This window comes from Dipodomys ordii, unplaced genomic scaffold (assembly GCF_000151885.1).
Source record: "Dipodomys ordii isolate 6190 unplaced genomic scaffold, Dord_2.0 Scaffold51, whole genome shotgun sequence".
NCBI lineage: Eukaryota > Metazoa > Chordata > Mammalia > Rodentia > Heteromyidae > Dipodomys > Dipodomys ordii.
In genome coordinates, this window is record NW_012267267.1 from 2,185,355 (window position 1) to 2,210,180 (window position 24,826).

General features: G+C 45.3%; 2 protein-coding genes across 3 annotated transcripts in view; both read right to left on the reverse strand.

Annotated features, from left to right (window-relative positions):
• The window catches only part of Txlna (taxilin alpha), a 16,476-nt gene extending 8,379 nt beyond the window's left edge, over nt 1-8,097 (reverse strand). The window contains exons 1-6 of one of the 2 annotated variants that reach the window (XM_013020608.1): nt 8,028-8,097; nt 7,260-7,651; nt 6,331-6,669; nt 4,340-4,431; nt 2,923-3,093; nt 212-406 (exon numbers count right to left, since the gene is read on the reverse strand). In XM_013020608.1, coding sequence (XP_012876062.1) covers nt 212-406; nt 2,923-3,093; nt 4,340-4,431; nt 6,331-6,669; nt 7,260-7,425 — 963 coding nt within the window. In that variant the 5' untranslated portion in view covers nt 7,426-7,651; nt 8,028-8,097. Of the gene's footprint in view, nt 1-211; nt 407-2,922; nt 3,094-4,339; nt 4,432-6,330; nt 6,670-7,259; nt 7,683-8,027 lie in introns of those variants that run through there. The other variant, XM_013020609.1, reaches the window with a different exon arrangement.
• Nucleotides 8,098-14,111: 6,014 nt separating this feature from the next.
• Kpna6 (karyopherin alpha 6 (importin alpha 7)) overlaps nt 14,112-24,826 on the reverse strand; it is a 50,088-nt gene continuing 39,373 nt past the window's right edge. The window contains exons 8-14 of the mRNA XM_013020624.1: nt 23,560-23,659; nt 22,432-22,595; nt 22,168-22,246; nt 19,765-19,890; nt 18,773-18,900; nt 15,715-15,893; nt 14,112-14,839 (exon numbers count right to left, since the gene is read on the reverse strand). Of these exons, the coding sequence (XP_012876078.1) occupies nt 14,652-14,839; nt 15,715-15,893; nt 18,773-18,900; nt 19,765-19,890; nt 22,168-22,246; nt 22,432-22,595; nt 23,560-23,659 (964 nt within the window). The 3' untranslated portion in view covers nt 14,112-14,651. The remainder of the gene's footprint in view (nt 14,840-15,714; nt 15,894-18,772; nt 18,901-19,764; nt 19,891-22,167; nt 22,247-22,431; nt 22,596-23,559; nt 23,660-24,826) is intronic.

Here is a 24,826-nt window from a genome sequence, read left to right on the forward strand (position 1 = left end):
TCACTGGGACTTTTCTGCCCAGACTGGCTTTAAACTCTCAGCCTCCTGAGCAGCTAGGATTACAGGTGTGAGCCACCGGTGCCCAATGGTGAATTACTTCTCCATTACCACAATCTATGAGGAAGGACAAGGAACCTGAAGGGTCCTATATTGGTGCCGAATACATGTGTGAACCATGTGCTAACCATGGCTGTTAGCCATAGCGCCTCACCTCCTCGCGTAGCTCATACTGCTCAATCAACTTCTTGAGCCTCTCTGCCAGCTCCATATTCTCTTGGCGCAGCTTGGAATTGCGTTCATTATGCTGTTCCATCTGCAGCTGAATGTCATTGAGAGTCACCTGGAAGTGTGAGGTCACCTCCTTGCGCTTCTCCTCCTCCTCCCGGGCCCGTTGCACACCTTCTTCCTGGGCAGAGAGGCCAACACCATCATCCGCTGCTCCCCACCCAGTGTCAACAGCCCTCCCTGCTGCCAAAACAAGAGGCAGACAGCCAATGTCAATCAAAAGGTTTTTGTTTTTTTTTTTTTGGCCAGTCCTGGGCCTTGAACTCAAAGCCTCGGCACTGTCCCTGAGCTTCTTTTGCTCAAGGCTAGTGCTCTAACACTTGAGCCACAGCAGCACTTCCGGCCTTTTCCGTGTATGTGGTACTGAGGAATTGAACCCAGGACTTCATGTATGCTAGGCAAGCACTCTACCACTAAGCCACATTCCCAATCCCATCAATCAAATGGTTTTAAGGGAGCTCTTGCCCTAAAAAAATGCATGCTATTCCAAAGCAGTGTGGCTTTACCGAAGACTTCGGACAAAATATTCTTGTTTAAATGTGGTTTTATGGAAACAGAGCTATGGCTCAAAGTAGTATAACACTAACCTTGAGCAAAAGAGCCCAGGGATAGTGCTCAGGCCCTGAGTTCAAGCCCCACAACTGACAAATAAATAAATGCCTTGGTCCCTCCTAGAGGCCCAGTTAATTTTTATTTTTTTTGTCAGTCTTGGGGCTTGTACTCAGGACCTAGGCACTACCCTTGAGCTCATTTTGTTCAAAGCTAGCACGCTACCACTTGTGCCACAGCAATACTTTCATCTTTTTTCTGTTTATGTAGTACTGAAGAATCGAACCCAGGACTTTGTGCATGTGAGGCAAGCACTCTATCCTACGCCATGTTCCCAGCCCGCAGTTAATATAAATTTTGTAATACCCTAGGCTCACAGGGCTATGCAGAATTAAGCACCAGACACTGCTGGTGGGGAGTAGTACCCTGTCTCCTTACTGGAAGACAACCTGAAAAACCGACCACAATTTAAATTCTACATAAATACCCTCTGACCTATCATTTTACTTCCAAGATTTATTCCACGGATGTATCCTGTGGCCAGGGACACATAAAATAAGAATTCTCACTGCAGCTCTGTATGTCATAGTAAAAAATTAGAAACAACCCAAAAATACCTCAACTAGGACACTGATAAAATATAGCATGCCTACCCATCAATGTTGTTCAAAGGAATGAGTGAGCTGAAGCATAGATAATAGCTGACTGACGTAGTGAAGTGCCAGCCTAGCACGTGAAATGCCAAGGACAAAACAATGGGGCAGTTTATAGAACCGATACCTGTAATTCTAACTATTCAGGAGGTGGATATTGGGGAAGTAATTTGAAAACAGCCTAGACATAAGTCTGTGAGCCTCTATGTCTCATTAACCAGCCAAATGCCAGATGTGGAGGTGTGGCTCAAGTAGTTGAGCATTAGCTGTGAATGAAAAATATCAAGTAAGAGCATAAGACCCTGAGTTCAAGCCCTAGTTCTGATACAAAAAATTAAAAATAAATACACATGAAGAAGAAAGTTAAAAGGCTACATTTTTTGTTTTTTCAATACTCAAGGCCTTGTACTTGCCTCTTTCATATGGGATTATACTTGTTGAGATATGGTATCTAACTCTTTTTTTGTTGGTCGTGGGGCTTAAACTCTGGGCGCTGTCCCTCAGCAATCTGGCTCAAGGCTAGCACTCTACCACTTGAGCCACAGTGCCACTTCTGGTTTTCAGGTGGTTAATTAGAGGTAGATTTTCCTGCTTTTTTTTTTTTGGTTGGTTGGTCGTGGGGCCTGAACTCTGGGCCTGGGCACTATCCCTCAGCTCTTCAGCTCAAGGCTAGCGTTCTACCATTTGAGATACAGCGCTACTTTTGTTTTTTTTCTGCTTATGTGGTGCTGAGGAATCGAACCCAGGGCCTCATGCATGCAAGGCAAGCTCTCTATCACTGAGCTACCTCCCCAGTGCCCGGGCTGGCTTTGAACCGCGATCCTCAGATCTCAGCCTTCTCAGTAGCTAGGATTACAGGTGTGAGCCATCAGCACCTGGCAGCATGACATTCTTGTGAGTTGTTGGGATCTTTAATAGATGGGGCCTAGTGAGATCCAGTCTCTCCCCTTCCTTTTGTTTTCCAGCTATAAAATGAGTGGGCTTTATTTTGCCATGCACTCCTGCCAAAATGTTCTGTGCTCCTCCCCAACCAGAGGCCAAAAATCAAAGGGACCATCTGATCATGGACTACTAGAATTTCTAAAACTATGGACCAAAATAAACTTTTCTCTTTAAAAGTTGATTAACTCAAGGTATTTGTTATAGAGAGGAAGACTGACTAATACAGTAGGACTGTATCTGAGAAATACTGAGTTGTTTTTGTTAGCATCTTACCTAATCTAATGTAAGTACAAGTCAATGGGCTTGAGTGCTTCTCTTAAAGGCTAAGCATTATGGGTGCTGGGCATGCAGGGCCTCTTGGATGCTAGGGAAGTGCTTTACCACGGAGCCTCAATACCAGCCCTGGAAAGGTATATTTCTAAATTGTGAGCCTACTGGAAGGAAAACCCACCAGATGGGTGGGTGAAGGAAAGCCAGGCACCCGCTGACCTACCTTGAGGGAGCGGTTGTGTCGCTGCAGTTCGCGGCACAGGCTCTCCAGCTTGCTGCGGGCCAGGATGGCCTTGCTGTGCTCACCTCGCAGGTGGTCCTTCTCCTGTACCAGCTGGCTCTGCTTCTTTTGTAGCAGCTTCATCTGCTTCTGTGAGTTCCGGTGCTCCTCTAGCTGGGGACAGAAAGTGCAGTGAGTACCAGGGACTCTACTTAGTTGAGCAGTGTCCTCTTCCTCCGGGTGGGCTCTCACAGCCTGATAAATTGCTACAAACTCCACACTAACCCAAGGCTTCATTGTAGGGATACAGGAAAGGATAACCAGTGTGTGGGTGTCACACAGCCAGCACACTCCAACTTCTAGCTTAGCTCCAACTACAGAGACAGAGCTAAGATGCTTCAGACCATTGTATGACCCCCAACTCATTTCACTCTAGGGTGACTACTTGCTGAACCCTCCTCTGACTCACTCATAGTCCCCATAAGTCCCTCTCATTCCTTCCAGAATTCATTATCATTCTCCTCATCATTCTTGGCTTTTGCTAAACCATTTTTCTCATTTCCCTGGAAACAACACCAAAAAAACTAAAGGAGTACCAGCATATTCTCTTATCCAATAGTCCACATGTCCTCTCCTGAATCACAGCCCAAGACATGCTCTCACTGAGGTAGAGCCCTGTGTCCTGCAGGGGCCTCAGATCCCCTCTTCTACTTAAGGTATCACTCCAGAAACTCATTTTCTCTTCTTTTGCACTGGCAATCCTTCCCTGGCCAAATCCTTCTAAAATGCAGTTTCTCTTTTCATATTCTCTTTAATTCTTACAAGAATTTCATAAGATAGACATAATCCCTTCTCCCTCTCCATTTTGTGCCAATACTGTGGCTTGAAGTCAGGGTCTAGATGCTGTCTCTTATCCCTTTTTTGCTCAAGGCTGACGCTGTACCACTTGAGCCATGGTTCCCCTTCCTGCTCTTTGGTGGTTAATTAGAAAGAAGAGTCTCATAGACTTTCCTGCTCGGGCTGGCTCTGAATCTTCATCCTTAGATCTCAGCCTCCTGAGAAGCTAGGATTACAGGCATGAACTACCAGTGTCCCTGTATTTTGGAGATGCAGAGAGAAAAACTTGATGGAAAGACCATATGGTATCTGGGACTTGGGCCAAGGAGCTTGGACTATTTTACCTGGAAAGCATTGAGAGATTTCTTTCAAGGAATGTGAAGCTTCTCCTTTTTTATATCTCATACTGTCAGCTCTAAAATGGCTGGCTGGGAATGGAATTTTGATTTAATAGATGGAATAAGGACTCAGAGAAAAGATGAGCAGGAAGTAAGCCAGCCATGTGTCTTGCCCCTGCCATACCCCACCATAACCTGCTGCCTTTCCAAAGGCTGGCAGGGAATCAGCAGAAGAGGGCACTGACCAGTTCAGCATACTTCTTGCACAGCGCAGCCAGCTTCTCCTCCGGCGTACTTAGCGTGTTCAGTGTCTGCATCAGTAAGGTGATCTCCTTACCTGTAAAACACAGGGAACAAAAAGCATGCACCTCCTTCTTGGGGTCCCTCCAGGCCAGGACCCACATGTGTGAGCTCTGATGCAGCATTACTACTGAAGAAGGTGTTTCATGAGGCTTGGAACCAATTTCATCTTTTTACTTTAAACTAAATTTTTTTGGTCTTTTTCTCTTTCCTTTTTTTTTGAGGGTCGAGGGGCTTGAACTCTAGGCCTGTGCACTGAGCTCTTCAGTTCAAGGTTAGCACTCTACCACTTGAGTCACAGTGCCACTTCTGGTTTTTCTGGTGGTTAACTGGAGATAAGAATCTCATGGCGGGGAGGGGTGAGGGGGGGAAGGTGGCTCAGTGGTAGAGTGCTTGCCTTGCATGCATGAGGCTCTGGGTTTGATTCCTTAGCACCATATAAGCAGAAAAAGTGCTCTGGTTCAAGTGGTAGAGCGCTAGCCCTGAGGTGAAGAGCTGAGGGACAGTGCCTAGGCTGAGTTGAGGCCCCACAACCAGTAAGGAAAAAAAAAAAAGTCTCATGGATTTTTCTGCCTGGGCTGGCTTTGAACCGTGATCCTCAGATCTCAGCCTGAGTAGCTAGCTAGGATTATAGGCATGAGCCACCGGTGCCCAGCTTTTTTTTTTTTAAGTACTAGAGATTGAACCCAGGATGTTGCATTTGCTAGACAAGTGATTTGCCACTGAGCTACATCCTAGCCCATAACCAATATAATCTTGCTATCAGTGTAGTACCAGCAATGTCCATATGGATGTCACAGACTACATTAAATGAATGAATTGGCTGGGGACTATTGGCTCATGCCTAGCTACTCAGGAGGCTGAACCTGAGGATCATGGTTCAAAGCCAGCCTGGGAAGAAGTCTGTGAGGAGGCTTTTTTTGTTGGGAAAAAAAAAAAAAGGGGTGAGATCCCAAAAGGAGTATGTTTATGTCTCCTGGTCTCAGAGAAAAATAACTAAACTTCTGTCAACAGATATAACCAAATAGTAAACTTAAAATAAATATTACACACACACACATATATATGAATATATATATGAACATATATAAATGAATATTCCATACACACACACACATATATGTGCATGTGTATGTGTGATCCCAAGGTTTACCAAACAATAACAAAATAAAAGTGCCTCTTTAAGCTAGGACAGGGAAACAGTGGACTAGGACATGGGTACAATATCACTTAACCTAGATTGTTTTTTCTCTTCCCCATCTTCCTAATGTTAGGGAGTCTTCCATGTGCTTCCGACCAGTCTTAGACCAGGTTTCTAAAGTGTCAGTTAGCTTTGAGAGGCCCAAACACATTAGCATAGAGACTTCAAATAAATGATTATCAGGTTAAGTCCAATCAATAAGTGGGTTCTGCTGGGCTCATACTACTTTAGTTGCCAACTAGTCAGGCTGACAGCATGAAACTAACACCCATGGGCAGTAAATCTTTTGGATGAAGTAGGCCTTCTCTTGGTTCTCATGTCTAGCTTGCTTATGTAGGCATTTGCTTTCAACCTTGGTGGTCCAATTCTTTTATTATAAAAGCATGCAAAGAATGAGCCAGAGGGGAAAGGACATGACCAAGATCACATTGCAGGTTAGAAATGGTGATGGCTAGCACAGGAGTCTATCCTCCAACTCTCCACTTTCTGAACTAGAGAAGGTTGGATTTCAGCCTCCATTTGCTCCCACTGCTAGGAGGCCTTGCCTAATGACTTTCATATTTCTACATAGGAACAACACACCCCTGGACTTTAACTACAGAAACTGCCTGAGAAGTTTCTTCTGAATCCTGTGGGAGGAAGCTAGCCCATGGAACAATAGGTCCAAATTCCCCCTTCTTCCCCCCCCCCAACCCTCCCCTCTGTTAAGTCTTATAAGTAGCTGATGGCTCTCACCCAGACCCTTGGCTTTCTTCTTTTCCTGTGGCCTTCGGTGGTCCCGGTCTACCACCTCATCACTTGCTCGGATCTCTTCTGTGCCTGGTTCTCCCTTGGAGATTTCTTTTTCACCGTTGACTATCGGGGTCCCTGGTTCAGGTTCCCCATTCCTTGCAGCATAAGTTCGGGCCTTCTCTGCTTCTTTGGGTTCAGTGGGCTCACCCTGTGTTCCATCCTCAGCTGGGGTTCCCTGATTGTTGTCCACACAGTATGTACTCAATATGTCTTCCAACTGACGGCTCAACTCCTCCGAGACATCACAGAGGGCGCCAGACTGAGCTGCTTTGGCTTGGGCTCCTATAAGGAAGGATAAAGGTGAAGGGAAAAGATGGTTATACCACTGGCTGTGTTGCCTAATTTCTTTAAACCTCAGTTTACTTACTTGCAAAATGATGTAACTATTCCTTACTACTAACCAAACACGTCTGTTTATGAACATAAAGCCAATTATGTAAAGCATCCAGGATGCTGGGCTGGCATGTAGGGAAAGCTCAACTTCTAGTCCATTTCCTTCCCACCAAATGCCACATTTTGCTATTGATACTTTCAGAAATACTTCAAATATGAAGGGCAATGACCCACCAGTGACTGAGGTGTTCTGGTTTTGCTGGGGTTGGGGTGTCTCACTTAGCTGTCAACAGCTGCAAAAGCCTGACCCAAGAGTTATATTCCAATGCTAAGGGTAGGAGGCTCTACCGCCGCCCCAGGAAGCGTGTGTGTGTGTGGGGGTGGGGAATCACAGAGGATGGGCATGGGCATTGCTTCCTCTCATTCGCCATTTCATCCTTCCTGGGTCAGCAGGAGCCTCATCCTCTAACTCCAGAAGCCAGGCCAGTACCACAAACTCCTCCCTCTGCCCGCTGGAAATGCAGAGCTGGCACACACACCGTCGGTCTTCCCGGGAGCCTGGCTGGTGGAACCTTCAGCTGCTGTTGCAGGAGCCATCGTGCTGGGCCGCCCCTGGGTTCCCTCTGGTCCGGCTTCCGGTTGACCTGGGTTGCTTTTGGGGTGGGACTGTTTGGCAGGCCCGTTCTTTTTGTCTTGGTTCTTCATTGTGATATGCAACGCTGGGTAAGGAGCAGATCCTTTAGAAACAATGACAACTGCAAACTATCCAAACTTCCAAATTCTTCGCAGCTGGGATCAGAATTCCCAACGCCCGGCGCACAAAGCTTCTTCAAACAAATTGGCCCAAAGGCCGGAAGGAGCCAGATACTGCGTGTCTCGGCGAGTCAGAAGACTCGGGTGCCTCCGCCGGCGGGCTTTCCGGACGCGACTCCTGCAAAGGATGAGAAAAGAGGCCTCCTTTCTCCGCAAGCCACTTTCCGGCACTACACGACCTCCTACAGCGGACCGAGCGCCGGCATTGGCTCCGGGCCGCAGACTGACGTGGCGGGACGCTAGAGTCGTGACCCCCCTCCCCCCCACCCAGGGCCGAACCCCACGTGGGCCCCCGCGCGCCCACACCCACGCCCACACCCACGCCCCGCGTGCCCTCCAGCCGCGCGGCACGTCTGCGCACGCGCCAGACATCCCCCACCCCACCCCCACCCCCGGCCCACGCGCGGAGTCGGCGTGATGCCTCGGCTGGCCTCTACATTCTAGCCTACATACCCCTCTGGTGGTCTCGTCCCACCAGTCGCCCCAGGACGCACCAAAACTCCGACGTACGACGGCGTTCCCGTTCTGGCCTCGCACCGGAAACCCAGAGCAACCGCTGCCTCCGGAGTGCCGCTCCTACAGCAGCCAATCAGCGGTCGTTGTTGGCGCTGAGCTTGCTGGGAAAGGCCAAATGAAGGCGGGCACGGCGGCGGGGAACAGGGAAGGACTACAGTTCCCTTCATGCATCGGGTTTGGCCACAAGTCCCAAGATGCAATAGAAAGGGCTTTAGCCGTAGGACCTGACTACACAGCAGGTTCCAATGGGCTAATCTGCCCTTACGCTCTCGTTAGTCTTTCCTTCTCCACCCCCAGCCTGGAGAATCCAAAATCAGCCCCTAACCTCCTACGTCTGCATTTTCTTTCTTGGACGCCTTCATTAAAACAACAAAAACAACCAAAAACTAATTTGTGTGCCGGTTCTGGGGTTTGAACTCAGGGACTGGGCGATGTCCTTTAGATTTTTCTGTTTAAGGCTGGTTCTCTATCACTTAAGCCATACTTCTACTTCGGCCTTTTTGGTTAATTGGTGATAAAAGAAATTTCCTTTCTCAGGTCGGCTTCGAACCTCGAAGCTTAATTTACATATGACTTATCTAGGAACTCTGACAATGAGGGAAGAGGAACAGAGTGCTGGGTCTTGTTTATCGGCGTTCCAAGTCCTCCTTAGCAGAATCAGTAATTTTTTTTTTTTTTTTTTGTCGGGCGTGGGGCTTGAACTCTGGGCCTGGGCGCTGTCCCTCAGCTCTTCAGCTCAAGGCGAGCGCTCTACCACTTGAGCTACAGCGCCACTTCCGGTTTTCTGGTGGTTTGTTGGAGATAGGCGTCTCACGGTCTCTCCTGCCCGGGCTGGCTTTGAACCGCGATCCTCAGATCTCAGCCTCCTGAGTAGCTAGGATTACAGGCGTGAGCCACCAGCGCCCAGCTTCGTAATAGTTTTGAATGCTTATTACTACGTTGCTTTCGTGACTGCTTGATCCTCATAAATACTGGGAAAAAAGTACTCTTTGTTCTGTAAACTGGGAAAATTATTCCCACTTTAGGGAAGGAATCGAAAGCAAAGCCTAGGTAAATCGGCCATTTCAACACTGAGTTAAAGGACGACTGACAACCATCTTTACTTGCTACTCTATCTTCTATGCAGAAGCAATAATCATCTCGCAGGATTTCCCTGAAGCAGAGTCCAAGTAAATTGTGAAAATAGGTTATTTCTCACCTATCACTAGTGCAGCATTTAGTCCCTTAAGCAGGGGTCTTTGCACTGAGAATCTAGCTTGGGGCAGGCAGATTCACTACACAGTCCTATTTGCATATGGGCTAAAATTGAAAACATCTTTAAACTTTAAAAGGTCTTAGTTCTTCATTGTAATGTTCAATGCTTATGAAATAAATTGTTACCCCAAGTGTGATCAGTTTTTTCCCCTTCTCTACTGGTGCTAGTAATACCAGGAATTTAACTCAGGGTCTCATGATGTTGCTTGGCTTTCTTGCTCAAGGCTGGCACTTTACCACTTGAGCCACAGTTCTATTTCTGGTGTTTTGCAGGCTAATTGGAAATGCAGGTCTCAAGGATGTTTGTTCAGGTTGGTTTCACACCATGATTCTCAGGTCTCAAATCTCGAATAGCTAGGATCACAAAAAGGAGCCATTTGCGCTTGGTTTGTTCATCTTTATTTTTGGTGATAGTTTCTTACATACATGTGTATCTCAATTTGTCAGTGTGCTTTTTTTTTTTTTTGGTAGTACTGGGGGTTTAAGCCCAAGGCCTGCTTCTTATGCAAGTGCTTTACATTTTAGTTCTATCAAAAGCCCTTTTTGTTTTTCAGGTAGGATCTCACTTTTTGGACTGGGTCAGCTTAGGATTCCAATTCTCTTATCTCCAAATCTTGCCTATATAGGATTATAGGTGTGTACCACCATGCCTATCTGTTGAGATCTTCCTTTTGCCATGACTGGCCTTATTCCACTTCACCATTAAAATATACACTTAACTTTTATTAGAGTCTCTGGGACTACAGGCATATGCTACGCTACAGTGCTCAGCTTGGTGTAATTCCCATTTCTATCATTAAACCAGTTTGTGCACTTCTAAAGCCAGTTAGGGTTATTCTAAACCAAATGAGACAATTTAGAATTTTCAACAGGTTTTTATTTTTTCTTTATATCTATTACAGTGTTTGAAACCTAAAGAAATACATTTTCTCTTCAAATTTGGATGTGTATATAAATATCTTTTGTCTGGACTCAGCACACTCAATGCCATGGTTTCTTGGCCTATGTCTGCTCTGAAATCATCAAGCTTCGTCTATCTCCCCAGGGGCCCTGAGAATATAAAAAATAGCCAGAATTTACAGTTCTTAGAAAAAATAAAAGCCAATGGGTCTGGAAAGCAAAACTGATGAGAAGGATTCAATTCACTGTCCTTAGCGGGAAACCCAAACTGTTTTTGATGGACATCCTGTCTCTCAGGTGGCTGAGATCCCATATCCCCTTCCCTTACTTATTAAGACAAAAAGGGGGCATTTCAATAGAAGCGGGCTAAAAAGGCCAATCCCTACCTCCTGGGCCCGAGGTTCAACTCAGAGTATCAACACCTAAAGCACCTCCCAGCTAGAATTTCCAGTCCGTGATCTGAGCTGTGAGTTCCTTCACAGCTCCCTTGAACATGGCATGCAGCTCTCCCCCCACACCCAGGAACAAAGTAAGAAAATGAAAATCAGATTTCAGTAGGAGAGCAGAGCTAATGTGTCACACAGAGGTTCCAGCATGTCCTAATGTAGGCATTAGAAGTCAGGCTGGCCTACAAATAGGCGGGCAGGCTCACACCCCTGAAAACAGCACACAAACCTTTCTCCTAGGATGTTCTGGGTCCCTGTTTAACATTGCTTCTCACAGTCGGCTTTGGCCCTGCACATGGACTAGGCCTTCACAAAGCCCAATGTCTTCTCAAAAGAAAACTAACAGTTTTAATTCAGAGATTTGGTTGGTTTTGACTTCAAACTCTTCCCATGCCATCTTACTAGGGGTGGACTAGAGACAGAAATCATTTGTGACGGCCTTGACCCCACAGCAGAGATCCATACAGGGCCAAATTGTCAGCTTGCTGGTTTGATAGAAGGATACAAAAGGTAAAACAGAAAACAAAAATGCTGATGATGTTGGCCTAAAATGTGTAATACTAAGTGGTCAGAAAAAACCCATTGTGAACAGTCTGTCTCATCCTCACTATCTGAAAGATGGTGTGATTGGTCATGAATACTTCCTATGCTCCAACGAAGCCTTGTACCCTTCCCCACCTTGCAGGAAGCCCCAAGCAAGATCTGTATTCTCTATTGTGTCTCTGGAGCACTTGCAGGGACTTAGAGAAGTGCTTCCCTGTTTTCAACGGAAAGGCCTATTATATAGACTCTTAGGACCACAAAACAAATCCACTGAGGAATACCCAAGAGGATGGATACCAAGCTGGTCACTGCAGGGAAGAAGTGATAAGGCCTGAACAATCGAGCTATGGAGAAGGATATGTGGAGAGAGAAGAACTGCTAGGTAGCCATGATAAAATGGAAGCATAGCTCATTCTGCTCTGAATTCCTTTTGAACTGATTTGGCTTGAGAGAAGTTGAGAGTCTATGCCAAAGAGTCTTCTTTTCTTCTCCCATAACTAAATACAATTAGCAGCTATAACATGTGCCATTTAGTTCCAATGAATAGAGCTCCTGGCAAATGGCTTCAAAGGGGAGAAGCAAGTGGTGTAAGAGTCTAAGTTAAGGAGGTACACCCAGGGCCCTCAAAAACAGAGGTCATTAATATCTGCTCCCTGGGTCACTTATGCCTTCAGACCTAGGCTGACATGCTGAGGATAGAAGTGTGGTTCTACCAAAAGGCTAGGTGGTCACCATCAAGGCCTGGTGGTCACTGAGGATAGCTAGAAACTGAACCCAAGTTTCTAAGGCCAGAAATCCTGTAGTATAGGTGATTTGGGGGTGGAATGCCTAGAGAGGCTGGTAATAAATAATGTTCAAAACAGTATCTGAGCATGTGAGCTAAGCGTTTCCTGTTCTCTTAATCCACACACCTAGATACCACTGCTGCCATCAAGGATAGTAAAAGCCATGTGCTAACATCTGAGGATTTCAAAAACATGCCTCGGCCTATCAGTCTGTTCTTTACAGCTTGAAAGCTCTGTAGGCCAGCCTGGCAATAACTATTCATAAATTTGTTAGAAAGGCTCTGTCCTCACTTAGGCCAAGATCTAGAGTCTTATGGGACTCTCTCCACAAGAGTAGCCCTCACAAGATGGCAAAAGGAGAAGAGGAATAGTAACAAAAAATGTTACTACAGTGTAGCTGGCGGAACTTCACCTGCAGACTGGAGCACAATTCAAGGAAAATAAGAGAGAAACATGGTTTGGCAAAGATAAAGGAAATCTAGAGACCAATTTTCTCTGAAGTCTGTCCATATATTGTACTAGCAGAATGGAGTCTCTGAAGACTTCAAAGAAAGTCTCTCCCTGGCTCCTCTCTTCTCCCTTTCCTAGGAGATTGAGTTTGTAATCATCCCGAAACTGAGTGAAATCTGATTCATCAAGGTCACACAACACTGATGTAATTTTTCAATGATGATATACCTTCTTCAGAAAATTGCTCTGGAGTGGAGCCTCAACTCTAGGAGAGGGCAAATTCAAGACCAATGGCCAACAAGAGGATCCACAAGCAGAGGGGTAGAGATTTCACCTGAGTCAAAGGGGTATGTAGGAATGGTAGCAAAAACCAGCAGTTTCTGGGGGACAAAAAGTATAGCTTAGATAAGAATATCTCTGACTAACCACAGTGAGGATGCAGGGACTGGATACATTGGACTACTAGCTCCCCTGTTGGTCTACACTTAGCTGACTTCTTCCACCTCCATCCCCAACATTTCTGGGCTTTATTGCCATGTAAAAATTCACCAGGCATAAGCAAGCCACTGAGGCACTGCACTAGTTTTACTAAGAAAAGGAAATCTGGTGGATTATAATTGTCACATGAAGGAAAACCCAAACAAGGTACACGGATACAAGACAGGGACAACACCACAGCTCTCACAAAAGCATTCAGGCTTCTAAATTTCTATGATCATAGGAGAGAGAGCTGCATGTGAAAATATGTGGACAATGGCCTATAAGATTGAATTTGAAAAGACAGACTGCTTTGTAGGTATCCAGAAAGAAGGATTAGTGGTAGACTTCACCAGAGCCTAAGACTTCACCAGTTCCCTTCAGGTACTAGACAATCAGACCAGGCTAACTTGCTTTATAAGGGTTCCAGAACTGAGGATTGGTCCCAAGCGGTGGCCCAGAAGCTAAGTAGAAAGGAAAAGGACCAAGCTCAGGCCTTCTGAGTGAGGCAACATTAACACCTCTTTTTGGACTTTCTCACAGTATCCTACTCACAGAAGTTATAGAGTGTCCCTCCAATTAAGACTGACTTCCAATAATATATAGAATATAAAAAAATACAGAACTTCTTGACATTGTCTCCTTTGGAAGTAAAATATACATGATCCAACTATGGAAGAAGAAAAGCCAAAGGCAGGGATCCCTGACTATCCCAATACATGACACTATCACTCAAGCCTCTTCTGCAACTTATGGGTAACCAGAGCAAGGACTTCCTCCTCTGGAGAAAGGAAGGACCACAGCCCCCTGTCTCAAGGGTAGGAGAAAATACAGCCACCCCAGAGGTTAATTCAACTCTGAGTGGAATTTTCAAGTAAACAAATGAAATTGGGTTGCACCATTTGGAAGGTGGGTAGGAAACGGTCAGTAGCTACATAGGGGAAGCCCTGTGGGAAGGCCTGGCTTCCTCCCCTCCACTCCTAATGGTATACTTGCCCCAGGAGAGTGAGGGTCTCTCCCAAATTAACAAGGGTGAGGCAAATGGTCAGAGGGAGGGAGGATTCTTTGTTTCATAGTGCCTCCCTATCAGCCTCTATGCCACACAATGCTGGCAGCTGGGATTTCTAAAATCAGGAACTCATGGCTCTTGGGAAGAGCAACCTTAATACAACAAAAATGTGCAAAAGAAAAAAATTAAATAACTCAATCCACGTATACAAGATTAGTATTCTGTCAGAGCAAGAACACTTTGTTTTGGACTTTTCCCTCCCTTCCCCCCTCCCCCCTCTGGGATATTCCATCTGCTCAAGTACCCAAGGTAAGAGTTATACAAATCAGGGCAGAGGACTGGGAAGGAGAAAGGAAGATAAAAGGGAAGAAGTCACCACTGAAGAAAAAAAGGAAAAAAATAAAAATTCAAAAAGGTGCAAATTGATTACCTCAGTCCTCCTTTGTCTATCCCTGGGCTCCTGGGTTATAAAGAAGTGTGCAGCCAAAACATAGTGTAAGGAAGAAAACCCAACACATCCCCTTCTTGTCACAAAACCCAAATGTGAGCCTCAGATGGTTGTGTCTGTCCAGAGGGTGCTCCCTCCAGGGAAGGGGGTGGAGCAGGTCAAGAGCACAGTCTCCAGGGCAGCAGGTATATGTGACTGATGGTGGGGAAGCTGTTTTCCCGCCCATCAGAGGGCTGCTCTTCTGCTGGTTGGTGGTTCATCCCATCCCTTCCCCTCCCCGGAGGCAGATATTATAGCTGGAAGCCCTCCATGGGCGCCTCAGGCTGCTGGAAGATGAACTGCTGTTGTGTTTCATCCACCTGGGGAGCCAGGCTACTATCATCGTCTTCTACACCAAAATAGTGCTCAATGAGGTCAAAGGCTTTCTGGTAGATCTCCTGGTTCTCATGGCTCTGGAGAAATTCAATTTTATCCAAACCTATGGTGGTAAAAAGGAAGGGTCCATAAAACATTTACTTATCATTCTTTGAGTTATGTGTACAAACATGTTATTGTTTACAAACACATGTAAGATCAATTCACTTTAACTTGAAAGAAGAGTCAAGATCTCTTCCCCAAATTATAGACTCCCAAGGGAAAGAGATGAACCTGTCCATTAAAAAATGAGTATCTAGTCCTCATTTATTTTTGTTGGTCATGGGGCTTAACCTCTGGGCCTGGACAATGACGCTCAGCTCTTTAGCTCAAGGTGAGCACTCTACCACTTGAGCCACAGTGCCACTTCCAGTTTCAGGTGGTTAATTGGAGATAAGAGTGTAACAGACTTTCCTGCCTGGGCTTGCTGCAATCCTCAGATCTCAGCCTCCTGAGTAGCTAGGATTACAGTTGTGAGCCGGCAGCACCTGGAACTACCTTAGCTTTTTTGCTCAAGGTTAGTGCTCTACCACTTGAGTAGCTCTACTTCTGGCTTTCTGCTGGGTAACTGGAGTTGAAGTGTTATAGACTTTCCTGTCCAAGCTGGAAACGTTTCAAACTGTGACCCTCAGATCTCAGTTTCCTGAGTAACTAGGATTATAGATGTGAGCCACTGGTGCCCACCTCACTATTTTTATTTGTTGGCAATATAGGACTTGAAATTTCCATTTGTAAGGCAAGTACTTTACCACTTGAGCTACACCTCTCTAGCCCTCTTCATTAGTTTTAGAGAGAAAAACTCAAGGTCAGAAAAACTATGGATGCTTTCCAACACCCACCCCAACATATACATGTGTCCTGCTTTGGAAGGTTAGTCTTTAAGACTGGACCTACATTCTCTACTTAAGATGGAGGTCAGGTGTATGAGAAGAAACTTACCATAGGCTTCCTCGATGAGGCCACAGTAGGGATTGACCCCGGAGCCACTACGCTTGCCCTCTTGTTCACCAAGCCTTAGGATGTTCTCGAGTCCATTGAGGGCCACTTGCACAATCTTTGAATCCATTACTGTCAGCAAATCACACAAGGGTTTGATGCACCCCAATGATACGAGGTACCTGAAGGCCAGAGCAGACAAACTCTACATTAATGCAGGGCAAGTAAAGTGCTGGGTAGGTGTGGGTCTCCATCATCACCCTTATGGATTCTTTTTTCTTTCCCTGCTATGTCTCTGGGGCTTAAATGCAAGACCTGGATACTATCCATTAGCTTTTTCACTTAAGGCTGGAGCCCCATCACTTGAATCATACCATCACTTTTAGATTTCTGGTGGTTAATTATAAGTAAGTCTTGGACTGGGAATGTGGCTTAGCGGTAGAGTGCTATCTAATATGCATGAAGCTTTAGGTTCTTTCCTCAGTACCACATAAAGAGAAAATGCCTGAAGTGGCACTGTGGATCAAGTAGTAGAGTGCTAGCCCTGAATAAAAGAAGCTCAGGGACAATGCGCAGGCCTTGAGTTCAAGCCCCAGGACTGGCCACAAAAAGAAAGAAAGAAAAAAAAAAAAAGGTCTCATGAACTTTCCCTGCTGGCTTCAAATCACAATTCTCAGATCTCAGCCTTCTGAGTAGCTAGGATTACAGGAATAAGACACCAGTGAGCATTCAGCTTCTTCTTCTTTTTTTGGGGGGGTCTGGTCGTGGGGCTTGAACTCTGGGTTTGGGCACTGTCCGTCAGCTCTTCAGCTCAAGGCTAGCACTCTACCACTTGAGCCACAGCGCCACTGCCGGCTTTTTTCTTTCTGCTTATGTGGTGCTGAGGAATAGAACCCAGGGTCTCATGCATGCAAGGCAAGTGCTCTACCACTGAGCCACCTTCCCAGCCCTCAGCTTCTTCTTGAGTCTTCATAACTACCTATCCTTCATCTGAATCTCTCCACCATCCTTTTGTTATTGGTGTAGTTCATGTCATACATTATTCCATTATTCCACATAAACCCTTCCTTCTAATGCTGCTTTCACCACAATATTCATTTTTTTTTTTGTTCTTCTTTTGTGCAGCTACTGGAGCTTAAATTCTTGGCCTTGTGTCCTTTCTTAGCTTTTTTTTTTTCTTTTTGGTCAGTTGTGGGGCTTGAACTCTGGGCCTGGGTGCTGTCCCTGAGCTCTTCAGCTCAAGGCTAGCACTGTACCACTTGAGCCACAGTGTACTTCTGGTTTTCAGGTAGTTAACTGGAGATTAAGAGTCTCATCGACTTTCCTGCCTGGGCTGGCTTTGAACTGTGATCCTCAGATGTCAGCCGCCTGAATAGCTAGAATTACAGGTGTGAGCCACTGGCGCCCAGCTTCTTTCTTAGCTTTTTCACTCAAGTCATGTGCCATACCTCTGCTTCCAGCTTGAACTCAGGGCCTGGGCGCTGTCCCTGTGCTTTTATGCTCAAGACTAGCACTCTACCACTTAAGAGCCACAGCTCCACTTCCAGTTTTCTGGTGGTTAACTGGAGATACGATTCTCACAGGGCTGGGAATGTGACTCTGCCAAAGTAGAGTGCTTACCTAGCACACATGAAGTTTGATTCCTCAGTACCAAATAAACAGAAAAAGCCAGAAATGGCACTGTGGCTTGAGTGGTAGAGTGCTAGCCTTGAGCAAAAAGAAGCTCAGAGAAGAGCATCGGTGGCTTATGCTTGTAATCCTAGCTACTCAAGAGGCTGAGATCTGAGGATCATGGTTCAAAGCCAGCCCAGGCAAGAAACTCCATAAGACTCTTATCTCCAATAAACCACTCAGAAAACCGGAAGTGGTACTAGGCTGAAGTGGTACTACGAGCGCCCAGGCCCAGAGTTCAAGCCCCCGGGGCTGGGAAGGTGGCTCAGTGGTAAGAATGCTTGCCTTGCATGCATGAGGCCCTGGGTTCGATTCCTCAGCACTACATAAGCAGAAAAAGCTGGAAGTGGCACTGTGTCTCAAGTGGTAGAGCGCTAACCTTGAGCTGAAGACCTCAGGGATGGCGCCCAGACCCAGAGTTCAGGCCCCACGACCGACAACAAAAAAGAATTCAAGCCCCACGACTTAAAAAAAAAAAAAAAAGCAGCTCAGGGACAGTAGTCCCCAGAGCAGCTCAGGGACAGTAGTCCCCAGAGCAGCTCAGGGACAGTAAGTACCCAGAGCAGCTCAGGGACAGTAATACCCAGGCCCTGAGTTCAAGTCTCAGGACTGACAAAAAAAGGAAAAAACTCTCACAGACTTTCTTGTCCAGGCTGGCTTCAAACCACAATCTTCGTATTTTAGCCTCCTGAGTAGCTAGGATTACAGGCGTGAGCCACTGGTGCTCAGCTCTAGTGTTTAAAAAGGCTAAAAAATAATGTAGTAAAGACAGGGAAATTAATGGTAGAATAATTAAAAATCACTTAAAAATGAAAACCATCAAGCAAGCAAGCTGCTTTGATTGACCCACACCATGATTCCTCTACATTTGTATAACTGAGACTTACACAGCTGTCAGTTTTCTGGACTGTAGGAAGGAGTAGAGGGGTAGTAGTAGATGGGCTGTCACCACAGGTTTTCTCTTCTCCAGGAGGGAAAAGATATCAAACACATGGTTTGCAGGAATCTATTTCAGAGTTCATTATCATTGTAGCAATTTACTAGTTTAACTATACTGCAGTTGGATCAGGATGCAGATGTTATCCACAAACCAGAGCTAAGAAGGAAATGCTCTCATCATTTAAGATAATAGGCAAGAAGCTGGGCACAGGTGGTTCACTCCTGTAATCCTAGCTACTCAGGAGGTTGAGATCTGAGGATCATTGGTCAAAGCTAGTCTGGGCAGGAAAGTCCATGAATCTCTTATCTCCAATAAATCAATAGAAAAGGAAGTGGCACTGTGGCTCAAGCAGTAGAGCATTAGCCTTGAGCTGAAGGACAGCACCCAGACCAAGTTCAAGCCCTATAACCGAAAAACAAAAAAAAGGAAAATGGGAAAGATATGTAATACCTGATTTGCTCTGGGGTTCCTCCTGATGTGGCATTGGTAATGGCCCAAGCTGCCTCTTTTCTTGTTCTGAACTCTGCTTTTTGAAGGATTTCAATCAACACAGGGAAGATATTTGCATCTATGACAGCCTTAAGGGCATTAATGAAAGAGAGGGAAAGCCATTTTAAGAAGAGAAAGAAAACAGCACAAAAATCACTTAAGACTTAGACATCATTCCCCACCTATAAGTTTTGTTACTCCCATACAAGTGACAGGATATGAGGAACAACCTATAGGTTCTACTACATAAGAGTCTTAGACCAGAAGTACATATTGACCCCTCATTTGTTTGGCTTTGTTTTTGTGGCAGTGGGGATCAAACAAGGGCCTTGCATGGCTAGGCAAGTGTCTACCACTGAGCTATATTACCAGCCCTTGATCCAAAATGTTTTTGGTTTTTTTTTTTTGCCAGTCCTGGGACTTGAACTCAAGGCCTGGACACCATCCCTGAACTTCTTTTTGCTCAGGGTTAGCACTCTACCACTTGAGCCACAGCACCACTTCTGGCTTTTTCTGTTTATGTGGTACTGAGGAATTGAACCCAGGGCTTCATTTGTGCTAGGCAGACAGTCTACCACTGAGCCACATTCCCAGCCCCTAATTGGTTTTTTGGTTTTTTTTGGGTGCAAGTCCTGGGGCTTGCTTAGGATACTGTTCTTGAGCTTCTTTGTTCAAGGCTAGTACCCTATCATTAGAGACCCAGCTCTACTTCTGGGCTTATTTTGGGTGTTTACTTGGAGATAAGAGTCTCACCAACTTTCCTGCTGGCTTCAAACTATGATCATCAGATCTCAGACTCCTTAGTAGCTAGGATTTCAGGTGTGAGCCACTAACACCTGGCTTGACCCCTATTTTTAAAGGGGAATAAATGTTTTCTGTGGCAACAAATATACCACAAGCCTCCAATACCCTGATTATCTTTTCAAACCCCTCAATTATCCTGACTGTTCTACCTGTATCTGAGCCCTGTTGCCAGCAGTGATGTTTGAAATGGTCCAGCAAGCTTCCTTCCGAATTGACTCCTTAGAGCTGCTCAGCAAGTGCAGAAGGCAAGGGAGGGCTGAACAGTTAAGAATAACCTAGAACACACAAAAACACAGGAAAGAAAAGAGAAATTAGGAGTTGGGACATTTACAATGTGTGTGCATCAAGACATCATAAACAATGAAAGTTGGGCACCATCCAATCACTTGGAGGACTGAAAATAATCAAGTCTGAGGTAGAAAAAATTTTCGATCTCACTTCTTGGGTTAGAATATCTCATCCCATCTTTTCCTTTCCTTAGACTAGGATTTGTATCACAGCTCCTGCATCTCAGGCCTTTGGACTAAGAATGAATCACACCATCAATATTCCTGGGTCTCTAGTTTATACACACACACACACACACACATATATATGTACACATACATGCATATATATACATATATACATACACACACATACGTGTATGTGTCTCTGAGTTCAAGCCTCAGGATCCGAACCAAAAAAAAAAAAGGAAAACTACAGAAGTGTAGAAAATATTTGCAAATCAAGTATCAAATCAAGTATCTAATGAAGGACTGATAGAATATATAAAAAACTACAACTAAACAACAACAAAAGTTCCTAAGCAGCCAAAGTAAAAAAATGAGGAAAAGCAAAGGAAGATATTCTTTGGGGAGGAACACAAAGCACAATAGTTCTCTGCTTCTGATCAAGCATAATAATATTTATCAAAATGAACTCCAGGAGAAAAAAAAGGAGGAAAAGATTTAGATAGACATTACTCCCCCAAAAGTTATATATAGATGGCTAACAAGCTATACTATAAATTTGCTCATCATGAATAATTATGAAAATGCAAATAGAACCACCATGGGATACGTTATAACCATAAGATGGTTGTTTATAAAAGCAAGTAGAGGGCTGGGAAAGTGGCTCAGTAGTAGAGTGTTTGCCTTGCATGCATGAAGCTCTGGGTTCAATTCCTCAGCACCACATAAGCAGAAAAAGCCAGAAGTGGTGCTGTGGCTCAAGTGGTAGATTGCTAGCCTTGAGCTGAAGAGCTGAGGGACAGTGCCCTGGCCCAGAGTTTAGGCCCCACGACTGGCAAAAACAAACAAACAAAAAACAAGCTAAAACAAAAACAAGTACAATGCATCCTGATTAATGTCTCCCCTTCCATTGTTCTCCTCAATCATTCTCCTTCTCTATTCTACCTTGAAGTGGTTTTGGTTTTTGTTTTTTTGGTGATGGTAGGGTTTGAACTCAGGGCCTTACATTTGCCAGGAAAGTGTGTTACCACTTAAGCCATGCCTCCAGTCCTTTTTTCTTTTGGTGCAGGTCCTGGGACCTGCACCAAAATTTAGGGAATTTAGGGAACAGGCACTATTCCCGAAGTTTTTGCTGAAGGCTAGTGTTCTATCACTTGAGTCCCACCCCATTTTAGCCTTTTTTGGAGGTAAGAATCTCAGAGACTTCCCTGCCTGGGCTGGCTCTGAACCATGATCCACAGATCCTAGCTTTCTTAGTAGCTAGAATTATAGGCTTGAGCTGCTTTTGCTACTTTTTGGAAAAGGTCTTACTTTTATGCCTAGGCCTCAATTTATACGTCTTGCATAACTGGGGTGATAGATATGTGTCACTGGACTCAGCTTTGTATTGGTTGAAACAGGGTCTTTTTTCCCTGGGTTGGTCTTGAATCTCTATCCTCTTGATCTTTGCTCCCAAATACCTAGAGTTATAGGGTTGAGCCACCATGCATGGCTTAGAGAGGTTACTGGGACCCTAAAGGTTTAGGAAGTATTGGTGAAGTTCTATAGCTTTCAGTATTTCAAAAGGATCATAGCTCAAACTTAACTATGTCTGATAATTCACTGTTCCACTTAGTTTTCCTTCCCAAGCACCAACTGGACGATTATAACTTATTTATAATTTGTTTAAGAAGGAACCAAAATGCCCACGATGTTATATAGTGTACATAGTGCTTAAATTATTTTACCTAGGCCCAAGCTGTCTGTGTCAGACCATGCTGCTTCCCATCAGGCAGGGAAGGTTTTTTTTTGTCCACAGGCAGCTCTTCCCAGTGGCTCAAACAGATAGTGAGTTAAGATTCTGTACTCTTGCCAAGCGCCGGTGGCTCTCACTTGTAATCCTAGCTACTCAGGAGGCTAAGATCTGAGGATCACGGTTCAAAGCCAGTCCAGGCAGGAAAGTCCGTGAGACTCTTATCTCCAATAAACCACTGGAAAACCAGAAGTTGCACTGTGGCTCAAGTGGTAGAGAGCTCACCTTGAGCTGGCACAGCATCCAGGCCCAGAGTTCAAGCCCCACAACTGACACACAAAAAGATTCTGTACTCTTCTCTTCCTTACCTGGGTCTGGATGTCATCCCCAGTGACAATGTTACCCACAGCTCTCAGAGCAGGAGAAGCCACTTTGTAATCATTATGCCTATAGAGGAGAAAAAGATTATCAATGAAGGACAAGTATATCACACTCAGCCTTCCTGAACACCAAGGATGGCAGCATCCACATGGTTCCAGACCTTCTGTTAGTTCAGAAAACAGCTAGGTGGAACTGTTTGGGATTCATTTATAAACAAAGAATCTTTATCCTCTGTAACTGAGAACACTCACATCAGAAGCTCGACCAATCTCCGGCAGACTCCGGAGTCTATCACTGCCTGGATCTTCTCATTGGGGCCATCAGATAGGTAAGAGAGGGCCCAGCAAGCATCTGCCAACAAGTCAGAGTCACTGCTGAAGAGTAAGCGAGACAATACTGGCAAACAAGGGGAGACCTGTTGGAGGCAGAATAAAAAGAACTTACAGGGAGACAGGACTATATTAGTTCTATCACTAACCACCTCTCCAAAAGTAATGGTAGACATATATGTCTATATACTATTAATGGGATTTGAATCCAGAGCCTTGCATTCTTGCTTTTTTGCTCAAGGCCGGTACTCTACCACACCTTAACTTCAGGCTCCTTGCTGGTTAACTGGAGATAAGTTTCTTGGATTTGTCTGCCCCTGCTGACTTAAAACCAAGATCTTCAGATCTCAGCCTCCTGAGTAGCTAGGATTCTAGGAGTGAGCCAGCAGTGTCTAGCTGAATCTCTATCATATTATTATTTTTTTTGGGGGGGAGGGGGCGAGTCATGGGGCTTGAACTCTGGGCCTGGGCACTGTCCCTGAACTCTTCAGCTCAAAGTGAGCACTCACTTCCGGTTTTCTAGTAGTTAATTGGAGATAAGAATCTCGTGGACTTTCCTTCAATCCTCAGATCTCAGCCTCCTGAATAGCTAGGTTTACAGGCATGAGCCACTGGAACCCGGCTATATTAAATCTTTTTTTTTTTTTGGTTGGTCGTGGGGCTTGAACTCTGGGCTTGGGCGCTGTCCCTCAGCTCTTCAGCTCAAGGTGAGTGCTCTACCGCTTGAGCCACAGCACCACTTCTGGTTTTCTAGTAGTTTATTGGAGATAGGAGTCTCACGGACTTTCCTTGCCCGGGCTGGCTTTGAACCGTGATCCTTAGATCTCAGCCTCCTGAGTAGCTAGGATTACAGGCATGAGCCACGGGTGCCTAGCTATATTAAATCTTTGTCTATCTTTTTCCCTTTACCATCCAGGCACACAAGGTCAACTGCTTCATTGACAGTTGCTTCTGTTAGTTTCCCATGATTTAAGAGTCTAAGGGGTATCCTAAAATTTAAGAAAGTATGATGGAATCTGCTGTTAGTTAGGGACTGGAAGCAGCTCTCACCTTTGCAAACTCTGGGGGTGGGTTCTTCCCTCTGCAGAGATTTGACAGAGCCCAGACTGCATTTCGTGTCATCGTCAGTCGTGTGGACTTGGTAAGAAGTCTGAAGAAAAAAAGCAAAGCCAGACCTTGAGCACTGATGCCCTAGTACAGTGCCAAGTAACCCCAGGCTAATCTAACTAGACCACAAAGATTCTAGAAGCCAGCCCATTAGGCTAAATCAAGAGCAGTAAATGATGACTTAGAGATAGGTGGCTTGTCAACACCATAGATAATAAGGATAAAAGAGTTAGATTTTGCTGAGCACTGGTGGCTCATGCCTGTAATCCTACCTACTCAGGAGGCTAAGATCTGATGATCACGTTTTTAAAACCAGCCCAGGTTCCAACTAACTACCAGAAAACTGGAAGTCGAAGTGTGGCTCCAAGTGGCAGAGCACTAGCCTTGAGCAAAAAGAGCTGAGATAGGCCCAGGCCCTAAATTCAAGCCCCAGGACTGGCAAAACAAACAAGTAGATCTTGAGTAAGCCTACAAAATCCCCCTCTCCCCAGCCCAGGATCTCACTACTCAACCTCAGGATCATCTTCTTCTTCTTCTTCTTTTTTTTTAATTTTTGTTTTGGGCCTCCTGCATGCAAGGCAAGCGCTCTACCACTGAGCCACCTTCCCAGCCCCTTATTAATTTTTTTTTGGGTCCGGTCTTGGGGCCTGAACTCTGGGCCTGGGCGCTGTCCCTCAGCTGTTCAGCTCAAGGCTAGCGCTCTACCACTTGAGCCACAGCGCCACTTTCAGCTTTTTTTTTCTGCTTATGTGGTGCTGAGGAATCGAACCCAGGGCCTCATGCATGCAAGGCAAGCGCTGTACCACTGAGCCACCTTCCCAGCCCCCCTCAGAATCTTATTGCCTCAGTCTCTCAACTGCTGGGATTGCAAGAATGTACCATCATACCTTGCTAAAGCTTTTTTCTTTTCTTTTTTTTTCATCAGTCATGGGGATTGAACTCTGGGCCTAGGTGCTGTCTTTGTGCTTTTCAGCTCAAGGTAGCACTGTACCACTTGAGCTCACACCTCCATTTTCTGGCTTTTTGGTGGTTAATTAAAGAGTCTCATGGACTTTCCTGTCCAGGCTGGCTTTGAACCACAATCCTCAGATCTCAGCCTCCTGAGTAGCTATGATTATAGCTATATAGGTGTGAGCCACTGGTGCCCAGCTCTTGCTAAAGCTTTTTAGGTAGAACATACTACATCTGAGCTCAAGTCTCAGACAAAGAG